The 20350-nt window shown below is 39.5% G+C and overlaps 1 protein-coding gene across 2 annotated transcripts in view; it reads left to right on the plus strand.

Moving 5' to 3' along the window:
- LOC148863529 (uncharacterized) overlaps window positions 1–17883 on the plus strand; it is a 36085-nt gene extending 18202 nt beyond the window's left edge. For both annotated transcript variants that reach the window (XM_088978883.1, XM_088978882.1), the window contains exons 7-14: window positions 921–966; window positions 1059–1308; window positions 1415–1620; window positions 1745–1819; window positions 11764–11833; window positions 11945–12025; window positions 17244–17323; window positions 17408–17883. In XM_088978883.1, coding sequence (XP_088835009.1) covers window positions 921–966; window positions 1059–1308; window positions 1415–1620; window positions 1745–1819; window positions 11764–11833; window positions 11945–12025; window positions 17244–17323; window positions 17408–17486 — 887 coding nt within the window. In that variant the 3' untranslated portion in view covers window positions 17487–17883. The remainder of the gene's footprint in view (window positions 1–920; window positions 967–1058; window positions 1309–1414; window positions 1621–1744; window positions 1820–11763; window positions 11834–11944; window positions 12026–17243; window positions 17324–17407) is intronic.
- The last annotated feature ends 2467 nt before the right edge of the window (window positions 17884–20350 follow it).

Below are 20350 nucleotides of genomic sequence, written 5' to 3' on the forward strand. Positions count from 1 at the left end.
GGTGCCTCATTGCACCTGACTGCCCTAGAAGGGAAATAAACTGTCACCCTTACTAAGCCTCATTGCACCATTTCCAGATTTGAGAGTCCTGGTCTTTGGATTTAGATCTTTCATCCTGAAAAGATAACAAATCAGCAACTTGACCCAATTCACAGTCATTGAAGTCTTTTTCTAAAAGATAGACCCCAAACTATCTCTCCCCTAATAGTATTATAAGATTTAGCCACTGAGTTTGTTGCTGGTCACCAAAAACAAGGATGGAACCAAACTCTAAGAGGCACATCTGAACACCAGGGATCCTTCCAAAAACTCATCTTGCTTCCAACCCCTACCTTGTATTTAACGCCTTTTAGGAAATGGGGTTTTCCTTGCAAATGCCTTTCCACTTAAAAACAATTACTTTGAGATCCTTATCCCTTAAAAGCAATGACATGGTTGTTCCTAGATGTGATCATGCCCTTTTTGGTGATTTTCCCTTTTGGATGTTAAGGTCAAGAAAATTTTTGGAAGGAAACATTATGCCAAGTAGAATAAAGAGGGTGATGAGGAATCATGTACTCAAACAACTTAAAGCGACCTTAAAAAGGACTAAAATCAACCTTTACATCATTACCTCATCATCATCATCCATGCGTTACCCCAACTATATGGGGTTGGCTACATGAATCCTGTTTTACCAATCCATTCTATTCAATGCCATATCCACTGTTAAATTCTTAGTGATTAAATTATTTCTTATTAATTCTACCCATGTACCTTTTTGGTTTACCCTGAGATTTTCTAGCCCCTTCACTGTGTAACGAATAACTTATTCTAACTGGTGCAGTAAGGATCTCCAGAAGCCTTATATTACAGACAGGGTGTAAAATTCAGTAAAAATTTATGACAAATTGGTATCTGATTTGCATGTGATTCTGCAGGTACTGTTGGAGCTCTTGGTTGGTGGGATTTATTTATAAATTTTGGGTACCATTTATTTTCTTCTACTGTGAGACTTCCTTTGCAGTTGCCATAGCACAATATCGTGTCAAATAACATTTTTTATGTTCTCTTTGCAGCATTGCAGAGTGCTTTGCATTTCTTGTTTGCACAAAATGGTCTAACCCAGTGATACATAGACACTCTTACAACACAGAAACCAGTTCATCTTCTACAGCTAATAGATATCTTGATTGGAATAATGACTTAGTGGTTTCTTCAGAAGAAGATCAGGATCAAGATAGATTGTGTGGCCTGCAAGACATTGGTGGCCATATAATGAAAATTCCACTAATCACTTTTCAGGTTTTGCTTTGTATGCACTTGGAGGTAAGAGAGCTTTAATTGGATGCCTATTTGTCACATGGAAGACTTTGGATACCAACACAACTCTTTTCAAATTGTAGGTCTCATCCTCTATAATTTCAAATTTCAGGGAACTCCAGCTGGTGCTAGATATATCCCACTTCCAGCTCTTTTCTCCCCTCTTTTCATACTGCAAGGTGCCGGTGTCTTGTTTTCCTTGTTTAGATTGGTAGAGAAGATTGTCCTTTTACTATGTAGTGGAGCTAGCTCAGGCAGATACACCACATTTTCTTCAAGAGCTCATGACTGTTTTGGGTTCTTGCATCATGGATCAAGGTATTGCCTTATCTCTAGATTCAAGCTATGAGCTAAATACCATGTACTGAAAATCCATATGGGCATTTAGCGTGATTCATAATCACTTTATGGCATTAAAATTGTTGCTAATAACGATTAATAGGTTGCTTGGTTGGTGGTCAATTGATGAAGGAAGTCAAGAAGAACAAGCTCGACTTTACCAAGCTGGGGCTTTTGGGTGAGTGTTATTATATCTTCACTTGTTACTGGTTTATTTAATCACCCTTATTATAGATGTTGTTTTTGTTGTTATGGAGATGTTCTTAGAGTGTATTTAGTTGGTATTTTCCTATGTGTATGGTTAAAATTCATGACTTCTCAGCCCAACTTGTGTCAATAAAAATTAGAAAAAAAGTTATCCTTTTTTTTTTTTTTTTTGAAAAAGTGAAGTATTATATTGCATTGTATTGAAATAAAACTGCCATCATATACACTGTCTAAAATTTGCCAAGCTTCCACGAAGTCCCTTGAGAGTTTGAGATGATTTGACCCATCACTTTCTTCATTCTTGAAGCAAGGATTTTAGCAATTATTTTGTATACGCTGCCCAATAAACTTATGGGTCTGAAGTACTTTAAGTTCACATGTACCACCTTTTTTTTGGATTTGAGAGTTATGAATGTTGAGTTGAGACACATCTGTAGGGCAACCCTTGAGTGAATGTCTTCCATTACTTTCTTCATGTTTTGCCTAAGTGCCACTCAGCCTCAAGGCTGCATTTGTTTGTGGTGTAAAACCAAATCTACACCGAGGATTATAACGCCAATGGGTTTATGAGAGTGTAAAATGGGAACCGGAATGTTGGGCCCGTTAACACTCTTCGCATTTGGTAGATCGACGTAAACAATAAATTGGAGGTAGTCGGTCATATCTGTCACAAGGAGAGAGAGAGAGAGAGAGAGAGAGAGAGAGAGAGAGAGAGAGAGAGAGAGAGAGAGAGGATGTTGCATTGGGATTTTGCCATGTGTCCAGTGAGATCCTTTAGGGACAGAGTTTCCCTTCTCCTAAGGATTCTCGTGTGGCGTATGTAGGCTACGTACCCTTGCAGGTTTCCCTGTGGACATGTATCAAGGGCAAGACCTGGATCTGATTGGTGTGCTCAAGTGTTCTGCTCAATCGCCTCTGAGGTGCCTTGTCACAACTGGTTGTGAACAGAAGGAATGCCAATCTCCCTTAGGCGGGCGTCGCCGGCCTTGGGGTCTATTCTCCGTTCATTACAATAGGAGTTGCCATTTCATGCTCATCACAAGGTGCTGATAGTGCATTGGGCTCTTGCAATATCATTTTATGTTCATCGCAAGTCTCAGGTGATGCTGATTACTTATCGTAGGTCTGGGGAGGTGTTTTATGTTCATCGCAAGTCTTGGATGGCACTTCATGCTCATCGCAAGTGTAGGATGGCTTTTTGTGCTCATCGCAAGTGCATGGGCCTTACATTACTTTGATAAAGTGTCATTGTGCCATTTTAGAGGTGTCCCGATTGGGATTTCTTCGCTTTTCTTTTAACATCCCCATCGTAGTTCCGGTGATAGTGAACTACATGTACTTTCAATTAGAAATGGTTAAACCGAATAGTCGGTTAGGTCTTCAATTTGAACTGAATCGACCGATAGTACACCCCCACCAGTATTTATACTACAAACAAACACAGCCTAAAGAATTCCATTGTGAATCCATCTTGTCAACTCCATACTTGAAATTGCTCCCCACACTTCTTCCCCAAAAAAGGACTTTTCCAAATCTTATGCATCTTCATTTGACAATCTGTTCAGTTGTAACCCATCCACCCTTGGCCTTCTTTTCCATCACTTATTTGTGTAAGTTCTCGAAATACTGCACTACTACGGTTTTGATTCTATTTGTATCTTTGGTCATTTCACCATTTATCCTCAATAATATGATTTAATTAGTTCTTCTAGCATTTTCCATTTTTTGAAAATAGGTAGTGGGTTTACTAGTTCTCATACATTGTTTTCTTTAATGAGTTTATATGTATTGCATATAAAGAAGGAAAGGGAGTCTTTTGCTCCAGAAGTATTGGATTTTACATGTTTAATGAGTGAGAAGAACCATAAACAACATCAAAGAATAAGAAATTCTTGATAAAAAAAAAAGATGCCCAAGCATAGCCTACTCTCAGAGTTCTAGTGTGGGCATATCAACCAGCACCCCCTCAGGCGCAATGTGCGCCCCCTGGTAAATCTCTATACTAGGAGGCCATGTCAGCCAGCCTCTCTAGAAGCACACTTTATTGCATGATCTTGTAATGATGGCTATATATAGCACTATTATCAAGGAAGGAAGCATGAGAATCAAGTCATTTGTCTCTTCTATTCCCCTTTTCCCCTCTTTTCCATTTTAGGAGGTTGGATCTCCCTCGAAGGGATCCTTGAAGTGAGCAGTAACTCACCAAGTAGTATCATAGTGTTGCTTAGATGATCCACAGTTGACCATGCCAGCCACTAGATCATCCGTTGCGGAGGAGCAGATGGACAAGCTCAAAGCAGACGTGCACAAGGTGTTGGGAGACCTGAAAGACATCAAAGAGGTGTTCTTGATGATGACAACTCACCTGGAAAAGGCAGCCTTGATTAGTGATTTAAAAGGTGCGCCTAGGCTCACTAGCGAGGCGCATTTTGGGGTATGCAATATGTTTTACATCACATTATCTACTTGAAGCAATGCAATTAAGGAGAAAAAGAGATTGTGGGTTTTACATGCTTGAAAATGCTTTATATGTTTGCTTTTATTTTTATATTTTCATTTGAATACGCTTTACATGTTATGTTTATGTATTTTAATTTTAGGTAATAGTTTTTTTTAAACATTTATTTTAAAATTTAAGTTTATATTTTTTATTAACATTATGTTTAATAATTTTTGAATTTTTTGCATTTTTTATTTTTTTTTGGCAATTTTTTGAATTTTCTGACTTTGTTCTTTATTTTTAGCTTTTTTTTTGTAATTTTGCGCACGCCTTGCCTTGCGCTTTTAAAACACTGGCCTTGATCAACCAGAAGGACGGAGAAGCAGAAATCTCCACCCAAGCAGTGCTTGCAAATCCTACTTTGGTCTCGACAAATCTCCTAAGGTGATCTTTCCTTCGTTTTCAGGTGATGATCCTATCTCTTGGTGCTTTAGAGCCAAACGATATTTTGAGAGTCATGAAGTTCCAAGACACTAGCGAGTAGCACTAGCCTCTATCTATCTAGAGGGAGAAGCCATATTATGGTACCAATGGTACTGGCATTCCCACCCCCATATTGGCTGGACAGATTTTACTAAGGCCATTTGCTCTCATTTTGGACCTTCGAATTATGAAGACTTTGATGAAAGTCTGGCCAAGCTTAAACAGATTATTACGGTGAAGGAGTATCAAAACGAATTCAAAAAACTGACCTCCCGTGTCTACGATTGGCCAAGGAAGGCTTTGTGGGGAGCTTCGTTGGAGGCTTATGGGTGGATATTAAAATAGAGGTGAAGGCCCTTCAACTAGTCACTAATTTATCAGTGGCTAGTTTCCCCCGACTCCATGAAGAGAGACTGAACCGGCTTCGTTGATTCAGCTGACCACCTGGCCCACTATTAAAGATCCCTAACTAGCCCGAGCCCCCGACTAAACCCCCAGGGACTGAGCCACTCCCAGTGAAGTTGTCCTGGATAAGATGCAGGCACAAAGGGAACACGACCTTTGCTACAATCGTGATGACAAATTCAGTCCCGGTTATTGTTGTAAGAACCCCCAATTTTACTTATTACAATCCAATGAACCCAAGGACGAAGATGACCCTCCTGACCCAGGGACTTGACATTTCGGACAACCTAGTGGATGACTCCCCTGAAATCTCCCTACAAGCCCTCACGGGATCTAGCTCCCCCTAAACCATGAGGATCAAAGGGCTTGTACGGGGATGACCCATCTCCATTTTGGTAGACAGTGGAAGCTCGTTGAATTTCATAACTGGAGTACTCGCAAGACAACCGAGCCTTCCCATAGAACCCCTAGAGGCCTTCTTGATCAATGTGGCTAAAGGACATCGCCTGGCGTGTACCACCATCTATCGAGGGGTTGAGCTTCGGATTCAAGGGTTGAATCTAATTGTCAACCTACACCCAGTGAGTTTCCGAGGGGCGGACATGGTACTCGGAATGCAACGACTAAGATAGTTAGGCCTAGTTCTGCATGATTGGGCCAAGTTGACCTTGGAGTTCACATTGGGAGACCAAGCCCACAAGTTTAGGGGCTAACAACCTGGGCTCTCGAAGCATCTTGAGCCCAAGCTGTTAAAACAATGCCATCATGATAATGGGCCGGTGCTATTGTATATTGGCCCGGAATTGTCTGACCCAGATCTATCCTCAGAACCCTTTACTGACCACACTCCATAAGGGCTGTAGCTACAAGAACTCCTTAACCAATCCCCTGTTGTGTTTGAAGAACCAAATAATCTTCCCCCGTCATGAGCACATGACCACCATATCCCCATCCTACCAGGCTCCACACCCACCAACATAAAACCATATTGGTATCCCCATTTCTAGAAGGCGGAGATAGAAAGAATGGTTACTAAGATGAGAGCCAATGGCCTAATACGACCCAGTTCTAGCCCATTCTTAGCACCCGCCCTAGTAAAAAAAAGGATGGTTCGTGGTGTTTGTGTGGACTGTCGAGCTTTGAACAAAAATCACAATCAAGGCAGAGTATCACCAGATACAGGTCCATGAACTGTTAGATGGATGAAATATTCTAGCCTCATCTTCGTCGATTCATCCTAGTATTCTTCGATGATATATTGGTTTATAGTGACAACCGGGCCTCACATTTACAACACCTCCAAACCACCCTAAGTCTAATATGGGTACACAAGTTGTATGTTAAGGCGAGCAAATGCACCTTTGGTAGGACCCGAGTACACTACTTGGGCCACATTGTTTCAGCCGGTCAAGTCATGGCAGACCCAAACAAAATTCAAGCTAGACCCACAACATTATGGGCTCATTGCCAACCCACTAATCCAGTTGCTTCGCAAAGACTCCATCTCATGGGGCCCCCAGGCCCAAGAGGCATTTGAAAAACTCAAAGAAGCGGTATCCTCGCCTCCCACACTCAGTTTGCCTGATTTTTCACAAGAATTTATCATTGAATGTGATGCTTCGAAGTGAGGTATAGATGCATTCTTTATGCAACAAGGGCGGCTCATTGCCTTCTTCAATAAGGTCCTTTCTTCATAGGCCCTACTTAAGTTCACATATGATCATGAGTTGATGGCAATATCTCTTTCAGTACAGAAATGGTGATCCTACCTCTTGGGTCGTCCATTTATCATCAAGATGGACCACCAGAGTCTTAAGCACCTACTAGAGCACCAGTCCCATAGCTCGGACCAACAGAAATGGCTCTACAAACTATTGGGGTTCAATTACAGGGCGGAATACAAACCCGACCCATCTAACCGGGCAGCAGATGCTCTCTCCTGAAGACACGAATTGAATCTCTTAGGGGAATCTAGGCCCATTCACCCCCTGACCCAGAGGCTGAGGGAGGTAGCCCACACAGATGAAGCCTTGTCCCAACTCCGCTCTACACTTCTAAAGGATCCACAGCAGCCCCAAGCTACTCCCTCACCGCCTCCGACATATTATATAAGAGTCGACTAGTGCTTCCACAAAGCTTACCTATTCTCATAGAGGTGTTACAACTCTATCACGGGTTTGCCTTGGGTGGCCATTCTAGAGTTTTGCGTACTTATAGATGGATCAATCGACATTTTTCTTGGCCTGGAATGTATAAACAAGTATAAAAGTTCGTGGGTAAATGCTAAGTGTGCCAACAGTACAAAGCTAGACTTTGGCACCAACGGGCCGCCTACAACCTCTCCCAGTTCCCAATCAAGTATGGGAAGACATCACGATGAACTTCATCACCAATCTTCCCCCTTCGGCCGGTAAGACAATTATCATGGTTATTGTTGATAGGCTCACGAAGTATGCCCATTTTACAGCCCTTTCCCACCCATATACAGAAACACAGGTTGCCCATGTTTTTGTACAAGAAGTAACTCGCCTACATGGGACCCCTTAGTCCATCATCACAGATAGAGATCCAACATTTATGAGCCGTTTCTAGATAGAGTGTTTTAAGGCCCAAGGTACCATGCTCGACCACTCGACTAGCTACCATCCTCAAACAGACGGGCAATCCGAAGTAGTGAACAAATGTTTGGAGTCTTACCTTCATTTCTTCACTAGGGAAAGACTCGAATAATGGACTCGCTAGCTACCTTGGGCCGAGCTGTGGTACAACTCCACTTACCACATATCCACTGGCACTACACCATTCAGGGCATTGTACGAGCGTGACCCACCAACACTACTTCCTTTTGAACAAGGATCGACTACAATAGCAGAAGTGGAAGAGAAACTAAATAACAGGGATGAGATACTCAAGTCACTCAAGGAACACTTGCATCGGGCCCAACAACAAATGAAGGTCCATTATGACAGGAAACACGGAGAAGTTGCGTACAATCTGGTGACTTGGTTTATGTCAAGCTTCAGCCCTACAGACAACTCTCGATGGCCCATTGCAACTGGCCCAAGTTTGCCGTAGATTCTTTGGGCCTTTACCAATCATTGGAAGCGGCACATCAGGGCTGCAACTCATGTCTCACCAACCCTACCTTAATTCTCTACTGACGGGGTACTCCAACTAGAACCATCATGGGTCTTAGACTACTGTTGGATCAAAAAAGGGAAAAAGGTGATTAGGGAGGTTCCCATGGCCTAGAGACACCTGCCAAGAGGACGCAACATGGGAGGTCCACTCAGATTTTATGGAGCGTTACCCAACTTTCAACCTTGAGGACAAGGTGGTTGTCAACGAAGGGCGAGTTGATAAGTTCCAAGCCCATGATGCAGCCGAAAGAAGAGGCCTATAAGCACAGCCCACTCCCAGAGTTCTAGTGTGGGCATAGCAACAAGCACCCCCTCCCCCCTCAGGCGCAATGCACCCCCCCCCCCCCCCCCCCCCCCCCCCCCGTAAAATATCTCTACACTAGGAGGCCACGTCAACCAGCCTCTCTAAAAGCACACCCTACTGCATGATCTTATAATGATGGCTATATATAGCACTATTATGAAAAATGGAAGGAGATTCCATATGTTGATCTCTTGCTGTAACCCCAAACTGGTAACAAGAAAAGTGAAATTGGTAAATTTTTGTAAGAGGAAAACCAGATGTCACTTAAGGAGAAGTTCGAAGTAACACCATATCCTATAATAGAAAAGGCAACATAGTCATAGATGGGATACTGATTATTCCTTTACAGTCTCACACTGCAAAGTCAACACCCATTTTCCAAGGTTGTTTCCTCCAAATATTAAATTGTTTTTTGTCAATATCTTGCATAGAACTGCTCTCCAAGAGAAGTATGCTTTGTATAGGAAATTTTCTTCCTATACTCTGTCCCTCACTCCCTCTGAGCAACCATGTAAAAAGGTTTAAGTGAGAAGACACCTTGTCAATTTCCCTTCCAAATTCTTGTGTCCTTTCTTCATAATAAAATAATGTTTTACAAAACCAAGAGAAAAATACAAAGATAACAGGGCTTCTAGGGCACCAACACAATGGCCTGCCTTGGATGTAGAGGGAATATCCAATCAACCACAATCCAAACAAAGCAGAGACAATTTATACAAGCATCTCTTTGAGACCAAAACCAACAGTCAAACGAAAACCATTGGCTCTCCCAACATTCAGCCACTCAGAATCCTCCAAAGCAATATGTTAACCACTATTTCACCATCAATCTAGGCTGCCTGCTTTATACCCCTACTGCCTCTCCCACTTATCCACATTGATGTAGGACAGGGTAGGGGTCCTACTAATTCTAGATCTAGTTGTGGGCTTTATGGGGTGAAGGAGGGAGGGGCTATGGGTGATCACAGATGAAGAATAGAGGTAAGAAGGCAAGTAAACAGTTTGTTGTTTACAAAGGGATGAGTAAGAATTTAGAAAGAGAGAGAACTCTTGCTGTTAAATGGTAAAAAGACAAATCAAATAGAAGAAATAAGTGAGGGGGGAGGGGAGAAAGATTCCTGACAACAACCAGAATTCACTAAACCAAACTTTATTTCTTCAAACCAACTCTTCTATAGTTGCAGTTAGGCCTGTCAATGGGTCGGTTCTGCCCAACTGTGCGAACCAAACCAAACAGATTATGTCAGTTCTGGTTCCATGATTTTGTCCCGATTAATAATTGGGTCGGTTCTGGTTCTTTCTTGTCCCAAACTGATTATTTTATTATATATAATGTTTTCCTAATTTTATTATGATTTTTATTATATTTCATGTCTGACTTGGTAAATTTGATAGATAACAAACAATTTAATATTTTACTTTTATTTTTATCGAGATTATATTATCAAAATTTATGTTTTAAGTTATCATTTAAATAAATAAATATAGTTTTCAGAATAGTTGGGTCCATCGGGTAAGACCCCATAGGACCCAACTATTAATCAGGGATGGTTCTGGGTCCATTCTTTTGTCCCAATTAATAATCAGTTCAGGACTGATTCTACCTAGAACCAACCCAGACCCAATCTGTTGACAGCCTAGTTGCAGTTTCAATGACTATTTTATAGACAACTTATAAACTCGGATGTCTTTTTTACAGGCTCCAATTTGGACTAGGAAACTTACCCAAATCAAATTCTAATTGCGTTATAATTAAAATAAATTCATAGGTAACTTATAGGGACCTCCTAAAGAACTCTAATAACACTTTCCTAATCCTACTAAAACTAACTTAAATTCAAAGACACCAGAAGTTGCTAAAAATCGTAATTATAAGGATTACTATAAATAATAAGTCCAAAAATTACACATAAACAGTAATTTTGAAATAGAAATAGAATTCCGAAAAACAAAATTTTATTATAAAGTCATCTGCAACTAGAAAATAAATGAATAATTGAAACAATACCAATCTCCTATCACCCAAAAATCTGAAATTGGTGTAGGAATTGGAAATTTTGATTAGGGCTGATAAGAGATAAGGGAATGTAGTAGTGCTTTACTCAGGACTGGTGGGTAGTGGGGACTCCTTAAGGGCTGAGCTGTGTGCAGTACAAGGTGTTCAGATTGCAAAAGAGACGAGCCTTGGAGAATTTGGTAGTGGGCTGGCTGATAGATCCAGATTCAGTGGTATGGTGTTATAGGGACGAAATGTAGAAGTTCAAATGATTAACAAGAAATATGCATCTGGTTATACAAAGGGTGGGGAGGGAGGCCAATGCATTTGCTGATTCTTTAGCTAAGCAGGGGGTAATTGGGGATCAGTTGTAATTAGGGAGGCCATCTCTAGTTACTTCTATTACAGGCTTATAATAAGATATTATCACTTCAACAATAGGTGGTACCCCATCTGGTTGTCTTTCTTCCTTTTCAACTTTTTCTTGAATTGCAGCTATAGGAGTAGGGGCATTAAGTGCAGTTTCATGCAGAAACTGTTGCTGCGTAGCAGGCACAATAGAGGGGAATTTCGGATTAAAGATCTGAGAATTTGATGCCAAAGTAGACTGGGATACTCCATTAGATGTGGCATCTGAAGAACATTCACCAATAACATTACCCTTTTCTATAAGAAAGGCTTCCAACTTGATGTTTAAAATGTCAAGTTTGTGAGGAAGCTAGCTAAACCATTTAGATTTGTAATTTGATCGATTATTTATTAAAGTCTTAAACTTTTGTTTGCAACTGCCACAAATGAAATTTTAACTGATATGACATTATTTAATTGTGGTAAATGCTGAGTGGATGTTTTACTTTGATTTTTATTAATCATAATTGGCTGGCTACCTGTGTGGGCTATATACTATCATCACTTATAGCTGACAGCTAGGGCATATCTGCAATATGGGAAGTTTCATGTCTCATGGTCATAGTATCTGTATGATGTATCTCCTATAATGATGTGCATTATTAATATTATTATGTGTTTATTGTTTGCTGTGTCTTTGTGTTTCAAGATATCTCTAAGGTATGTGACATGTATTGAAAAAGGTCTGTCAATTGTTTCTTTATTCTGATCTTTGCATTGTTATGTTCTGATTATGCAGATACAACACATTTTGTGGTTATCCTCCTGAGATAGTGAAGAAAATGCCTAAAAAGGATCTTGCCGAAGAGGTAAATTTCATTCCCTTTTGTGTATTCCCATTCATTTTGCAGTTATAGCTCGAATAATTATTTAGCTTGCTGACTTTTGTGTTCCTTTAATTAATTTCACTCTTATATCAGGTCTGGAGACTGCAGGTAGCTCTTGGTGAGCAAACAGAAATCACAAAATATAGTCGGCAGGAGTATGAAAGACTTCAAAATGTAATATAACTTGCCTCACGTTTTTATTTTCCACGATGCGAATTCATTTAATTAATATCTTTCATCTTGTAACTTGTTAGCAATCTGCTACAACTGCAACATTAGTTGCAAGTTCCAACGTGAAGATATTGTTTTGATCATCATGAATTAGTATGCATTCTATTATTCAATTCTGACATGTAAAGCCCATGTAACAAAGGAGCACCAACATGTTTCTCAAATCTCTGAAAGAGAAAGGATGTTAAGCTCATCAATTCCACAAGCTCCCTAAAGATGCCTATAAATCTGTTTGGGATTGTTTGATTTTCTTTGATCAAATCTATAAGCTTATTTGTATCTTAATTCCAACTTTTGGTGCCAAAGACAGAATTAGAACTTGCAATACAGTCTAGCTGTTAATTGCAATTTCTAGAGGTAATTTAGTTGGTTTTAGAACTTCACAGAAGTTGCTATGAAGGAATAGCTGAGACCAAATGTCTACTAGTATACCTCTAAACAACATGGTATGTGCCCAATATGACACTTGATACTGCATGAGTATTTCCAGAGTATGCAGCATGGCATAAAGACTTCAAAAACCATTAAGTGATACATCTGAACAAATCATTCTATAAAAGGAATAAAATAAACAAGATATACATATTGAAAAAGGAAAAATCTATGCTGTTGAGTTTTGGGCCACTCTTCCAAGTTGAAAGATGAGTTCAGTTCGAATTCTTCTATCACTAGCAATTATATACTCTTGGTCACTCTTTTAACTTGAAAGATGAGTTCAGTTCGAATTCTTCTATCACTAGCAACTACATACTCTTGGCCACTCTTCCAACTTGATGTGAAGAATGCCTTTCTCAATGGGAACTTGCAGGAGGAGGTGTATATGGACCTTCCAGTTGGCTTCTACAATAATGTGGAAAAAGGAAAGGTATTCTTCACATCAAGTTGGAAATAATATGGAAAAAGGAAAGGTATGTAGGTTGAAGAATACCTTTCCTTTTTCCACATTTGAGTATAGCCAAATACAACCAATGTACTTCCAAACCTAGGAGGTGTATATGGACCTTCCAGTTGGCTTCTACAATAATGTGGAAAAAGGAAAGGTATTCTTCACATCAAGTTGGAAATAATGTGGAAAAAGGAAAGGTATGTAGGTTGAAGAAGTCCCTATATGATTTAAAACAATTACCCCAAGCTTGGTTTGATAGGTTTGGAAGTACATTGGTTGTATTTGGCTATACTCAAACTTGATCTGATCATACTCTTTTTTGTGAAGAGGGGTTCACTGGTGTTAGTTTTGATAGTGTATGTGGGTGACATTGTAGTTACAACAAATGATTTGAGTGAGATTGAGATGCCCTGAAGAAGAATCTGCACAAAAAGTTTGAGACTAAGGATGTTGGGGAGCTGAAGTACTTTTTGGGCATTGAAGTGGCAAGGTCCAAGCATGAGATCTTCATTTAATAGAGGAATTATGTTCTAGATCTACTATAGGAAATAGGAAAGCTTTGGGCAAAGGCAGCTGATACACCTATTGATTAGAACTACATAATAAATGCTTCAGAGGTTAGTAGGGCGGTTTCTATACTTGTGTATGACACGACCAGACATCTCTTATGCAGTGAGTGGTGAGTCAATACATGCATACCCAACAAGTAAAGCATTGGGAGGCTATTGATAGGATACTTTCCTATTTGAAGAGACACCCATGACCATGGACAATTGAAGTTAGAGGCTTACACAGATGCTGATTGGGCAGGGTGCCTAGATGACAGGAGATCTACATCAGGAGTTTGTACTCGTGTTGGAGGTAATTTAGTTTCATGGAAGAATAAAAAACAGACAGTTGTGGTAAGGTCAAGTGCAGAAGCTGAATATAGAGCCATGGCACATGGTGTTTCAGAGCTCCTCTAGATCTGTTCCTTGTTAGGGGGTATTGGAATTGAGACTAAAGAACATATGATGCCATATTGTGATAATCAGGCAGCAATTAACATTGCCCACAACCCAGTTCAATATGATAGGATGAAGCATATAGAAGTGGATAGACACTTTATAAGGGAAAGGGTGACATCCGGAGAAGTTTGCTTGCCATATGTTGCATTTGACTTGTAACTTGCTGATGCTCTTACAAAAGGAGTTGCAAGAAACAAGCTGGAACATGATCTATGATTCATTCCCAACTTGAGGGGGAGTGTTGAGTTTTGGGCTGATATAACATGTTTTTTATTTACATAGCATAGTTAGGGAGTTATTGGGCCTTAGGACCATTAGTTTATGTTTTAAGTTAAGAGTGTTTTTTAAGGCATGCTTGTCTTTGTACTCTCTTTTATTTATGAGTATATAATCTAATGAAAGGGGTGGATAGACCTAATTCTGAGTTTTTCCCGTTCTCTTCTATCTCTCATCCCTCTTTCTTAGCTGAAACATTTTCTCCTCTTTCCTTTCTTATTTCCTTTACAGTTTTTATATCAAAACGGGTTGTCCAAACCTTTCTACTGTTACTACTCTTTTCGGTATCATAGTCAAACCCATTGAAAAATGATATTTATCTTAAAAATAAGACAAAATCACTGTATGAACCTCTGAACTTCTCGACTGGTACAGCATGGAGAACCTGGGCCCTTCTGGCATCGTATGGGTCTTTAGAAGTACTGGTAGTAATATTTTAGCTTTGTTCTCAGAACCCATTGATGCGGAGAACTCACCCAGAGCAGAATTGTTAGCAACATTACAAGGGTTGAGAATGGTGAAATCCCTGAACTATAGAGGGATAGTTGTAGCAGGGGGCTTAAAAGTGGTGGTGTGGTAGCAGAGACAGAACAAAATAGATTTTTGGACTCTCAGACGGGTTCTGAGGGAGAGCATAGATGCTTGGCAGAGTAGCTGAACAATATTTTCAATTGAACTCCAAAGTTGTCTAACAGTATGGAAAATGGGTTAGCAAAAGAGGGGTGAATATGTTTTGTGTTATGGTTCCCTACGGGGAATTATAAGAACAAGGGGGGCGGCCAACAAATCTCTGTATATAATATTCTTTCATACATTTCTAATGATCTTTTTCCTTACAATTGGTGATAATAAAATACTTTAGGCACATGCTAAATGGGACATGTTACATGTACCTGTATATGTTGGATTTCAGGAAATGTTAACTTTAATAAAAGGCAAAAGAATAGTTCAGTATGCGCTAACTGCACATCTGCATCAGGAAATGTTGCCCCCATTTCTGATAGTGTCCATGTTGGTATGCATTTCTAGGCTCTCTGAGATCAAGACTCAAGACTAATTACTTAGATTCTAAATTTCTAATTTAGCTTTCAGGGTTTCCCTAAAATAAGTGACTAGGTTTTGAAAGCACTGTAAGTGCTTTCAAATGCTTAGAGAACTTTCTGAGATTGCTTATATTAGGATCCCCAAACAGTTCGTTCTTCCTAGGTTTTCATATAGAAATCTCCACTTGAGTTGATCTAAGTAAACCAACATCTTCCAGTAATATAGCCTATGTTACCTAGTCATGGCAAGGACATGATTGAACAGAGTGTTGGATATGAATTTATGCCACAAACTGAACTATTTAACCTGATTTGCACCCTTGCAAGTCTCTGAGCATCATAAGGTATAGCAGCGATTGATTACTTTGTTGACATGGTGACTTTGGAAGGCTGAAATGCAAAAGCTTCTATAAACAGTAGATGGTGTAGTAAAAATTAACAGATGCATGATAAATTTTCTGAATGAGGAAGTATAGTGTGATTCAAACATGAATAGTTCATATCATATCATCATATGATGTCTGTTATCACTAGTTTTCCGAAATGATAATCAATTTCATGGAAGCCAATAACAGAAATAAAAAGGACATTAACTATTTAACTCTTCAATTTCATGGCAAAAAGATAATCAGCCTGCATTTATGCACCGAGCTGCCTCGTTGTTCCCATCATTTCCTTGAAAATTTTGATTTTGTTTTTAAATTTGATGGTTGTATATTTATTCCTCCCTGTTTGCCAGTAAAAGGAAGAAGTATGTTTACAATGGGTGTTGTGATTGTTAAGCTTTATGAATTGGAGTATAACCAATCTGCTGCATGGATATTTTTATACTTGTATAGATTATTGAATATAAGTTTGAATACACCAATTTCAAATGTGGAATTTTTTAATGACCTTAGAAGGGTTGCCGTTTGTCATGATATCAATACTAGGGCAAGCATGTTCATCAATCAATTGATCTATGGGATCAACCACAGATTAGGATCCCGATAGATATGGATATGCAAAACAGCAATTTCGTATCTTTTTAATTTTGAAACTAGGTTTTGACCTCACCCGAATTGTCATCAAGTTTTAACCAAGAAGCTGAGTTGAAATTAATATTTTATTATATGTAATCTTTGTTTTGGTAACCATTCTGAACCTCAGACTTCTGAATATTTCATCCGGACTTGATGAATCCTTGAGAAACTGTAATAGTGCTCATTATTTTTTGAAATCCACAAATGTATGCAACAGTGTTCTCCCAATGTTTTAATAGAATGTTATGCTATATATACTGTTCTGTCTGTAAGATCTCTAAGAATGTTCAAACATACTTTGGCAATATGACCATATGGATTTGATTGTGCATGGAACAGAGTTACAGTAAACTGAGTTTATGCAACTTTTGGAAACTCGCCTTACTGACATGGTGGGACCCACGAAAAGGGGCACCACAATACAAAGTTGGAATGTCTTGTCATGCGTTAATAGGGTGAGGAAACCCAAGATTTTCATAATAGGGAGGGCCCGTTACTTGGTGTAATGGTAAAATCTTAGGCTGCGAAGTACAAAAATGCTGGTTCGAGCCTGAGAGTAGCCTCTTTTTTTTTTTTTTTTTGATGATACATGAGAGTAGCCTCTTTGTGCAACAAAATGCCAAAGGTTGGTCCATATCCAGTCTACCCCTCCCAGACCCAAATAGCTGGTACCAATGTTTAGTAAATGGCCTTATATCTATCTATCGCTCCTTTTGTTGGCGGCATTCATTCAAGGATGGAGTTATAACTTAAATCCAATTCCATGTGTTCATTATGCTATTTGGATTTTGGGATATTTCTGTTTTTAAGTGTGTGAATGGTTGGGAAATTGAGATTGCCTTTAAGAATTCTATTCTTATCCTTTTTTAGTTCCTCGTCCTGATGTCTGCTACATGCTTACATGATGTATTTCAATACATTGTTCAGGAAAAGGTCTTATGTAGGGTTTGCTTTGAGCGAGAGATAAGCACAGTCTTGCTTCCATGCAGGCATCGCATCGTTTGCAGGTTTAGACTCTGCATCTATGATTATGACTAGTCTAGTATGTTTTATTTAGTTTGTTATTTTAATTCTTTTGTTGTGTGCTACAGTACTTGCTGTGAAAAGTGTAAAAAATGCCCCATTTGCCGGGTCGTGATCGAGGAGCGCTTGCCTGTCTATGATGTATAGAGTTATAACTGTACTTGTTCCCTTTCCTCACTAAGGCTGGGGCTAGGGGCCTCACATACATAGTTTACATAAAATTTGCATTTACAGAGTCCCTGACGCTGACATAGGCCTCTACTACTTTAACCTGTTGCTTGTTAAATTAGCAGAAGCAAGCATTAGGAGAGATGGAGAATGTGGTTGCTCTGATCATGTTGTAAAGCTGTTTTGTTCTCTGATTGTATATATACACTAGTACACAATATTATGGGAAAAGGAAAAAAAATGCCATTAATGGTGTAAGGAAGTGTTGTGTAATTGTGTCTTCCAGCATGTATTTATTACAGAAATTGAAGATGCAACTGCAACCTTATCACTGTCATTGGATTTGCTTAATGAGGATGGTTCTTTAAAATGATCATATATTATCTTGCTTAGACAGTTGCAAAATGAATATATATTTGTGTGTGTGTAAGAAATACCCGTCTGCAGGACATGAGATTGCCCGATACGAGTTTTTGTTTTGTTTTTCGATATCTGGAAACAAGAGGTTGTGTTACCTGGTGTGGAGTTCAGTGTGAGACTAACCGGTTCTGTTTTACCCTAAATCTGTTTTCCGATCAAAAGCTGTTGAATTAGTTAATAATCCGTTGACTTAGACAGTTGACCTGTTTGATCCGTTCGAACTGAGTGGTTGAATTGTCAATCTAAAAACTGGTGACCAGAATGGTTTTGGTTCCAGGCCGGTTTTAAAACATCGAGTGTTGGTGTTACTACAGAATTAGAAAATCGGAATCAAGTAGGGGCTTTCTTGTAGGTGGAGTTGAATGTTTTTTTTTTTTTTTTTTTTTTGCTTTTGAGTCTAGATCTCCTGTTGGACACAGCATATTTCATCATGGTTTTTAAAACCGAACTGGTCAAGGGGTCTGGTTATCAATTTGAATGGCCCGACCGTTCAATCCGAATGGCTGGCCCATTCTGACAAAAAAATAAAAAATTTTGAAAAACGGTCAAAACTGTTTGAACGGTTAACCAACCGGTTCAGGGGTTTATTGAACAAAATCAATAGTTTTAGGGAAAAAAAACAATTTTGGGGAAAAATGAAACCGGTCAAGTGGTTGGTTTCTAATTTTTCCGATCTGATCGTCCTGTTTTGAAAACCATGCATTTGATACAGGGGGGAGATCACTTTTTTTGGGTCAGATAATGAGGGGGTTTTGGAACGTGTTTTGTTGGCAGATCCCAACTTCTTTTAGGGTAAAATATAAAGTTTATCTGGGTTTTGATTGTAACAAAAGCCTCACCTCTGAAAAAAATTTGTATACACATTACGGGTTGTCGGAAACAGGTGACATAAGCTGAAAAGAAGAGAGATTTCGGTTTATCTTTCATACGAATTTGCATCTGCACCTCACAGAGCGTGCTCCACGGGCACCCCACAGTACATCCTAACCATGTATTGGGAACAGTTCCCATTGACTACGGGAAATATTCCTAATACACGTTGAGATGTGCATGTGGGGTGCCAGTGTGAACTCCTTTCATATATAATGTGATTCCAACTTCTTTCCTAGTGATGTCCGTGTGGAGATCGGATCTGCTCACACAATGCACTTCACTCCGACCTCACAGCACGTTTCACCTGTGCATTTGAAACATCTCCCATGAATTAAAAATTTACAAGTACGAGATGTTCCAGATGCATGACTGAAACATGCTTTGAGGTTGGATTTGATAGGCGGTCTGTGATTTTTGAAAAGCTCAGTTCATTGCCACCCCTAGATAAGACACATCATCAAGAACTGCATCAAGCTGAATGGTGAGTTTTGAAGATGTCTGATGTATAGACATGTCTATCGGGAGGCAAACCAGACGGCTGATTAGCTGGTGCACTCAAGGAAGATTTATATGAATGTCAGAACACTCAAGGGAGGCTTTTATATTTTATCCTTCTTTGTGGTCGCTCGTGTCTGAGAGACCTTATCTTGTTTGCGTCATGGTTCAAAGTATCATCATGCACAATACACAAAATGATAAACATGTTAGGAGGTGTTCTAATGTTTAAAATGTAGAATTTCTTAAACGAGCCCCACAATAAAATGTGATATTTTGAACCCTAATCCACGTGCAATCGTTAGACTATCTTGAAATGAAGTCGATAGTTGATTGATTGAGTGGCTATTTGGCATCGTCGTCATTTTCTGGACCAACGGTGCCACATCAGCGCTACATCGGAAAAAACAGTGCTCCAGGAAACGAGCATTTATTTGGAACTGTTTTTCCATAAAAAAACGGTTCTCCAAGCCACACCTCGAAAATCAGGAAGCCATGGCTTGAAGCAATGCCAAATTTGGCATTTCCTAGAGCTGCAGCTCATTGCTGCCAACAAGGCAGTGATGTGGCACTGGATAATGGGTACCAGTGTTGAAAACATTTCCTGGAACAATGGTACCAAATAGAAAAAGTTGTTGTTTCTTCAGGAAACGTCCTACCTAGCAGCAACGATTCCAAACAAAAATAAAGACATCATTTTCTCTCCAAGCTACACATCAGCAACACCGTTTTCTGATGCTGCAACTCCATTGCTAAGCAATTTCCACCTGTAATTTTGGATGGATCAAATATGGGTTTAATTTCAAGGATCTAGTTCAGATATGGCCATGGATGTTTGGAACCAATGCCATTTTTTCAAAAAATAGTGTCGTGGCAAATGAGTGGATTGGGTTGGGTTGGGTAAAGGTTGAATATCAACCCACCCATATTGACCCACCAACCCACCATGACCCATCATCAATCCTAGTTAAAGGGTCATAATCCACCCTAACCCTAACCCACTCTGACCCACCCATATTGACCCACTTGACCCATCATATTGACCTTTAACCACC

The sequence above is a fragment of the Nelumbo lutea genome, chromosome 3, assembly GCF_056320005.1.
Source record: "Nelumbo lutea isolate HS-2025 chromosome 3, American lotus-T2T, whole genome shotgun sequence".
Classification (NCBI taxonomy): domain Eukaryota; kingdom Viridiplantae; phylum Streptophyta; class Magnoliopsida; order Proteales; family Nelumbonaceae; genus Nelumbo; species Nelumbo lutea.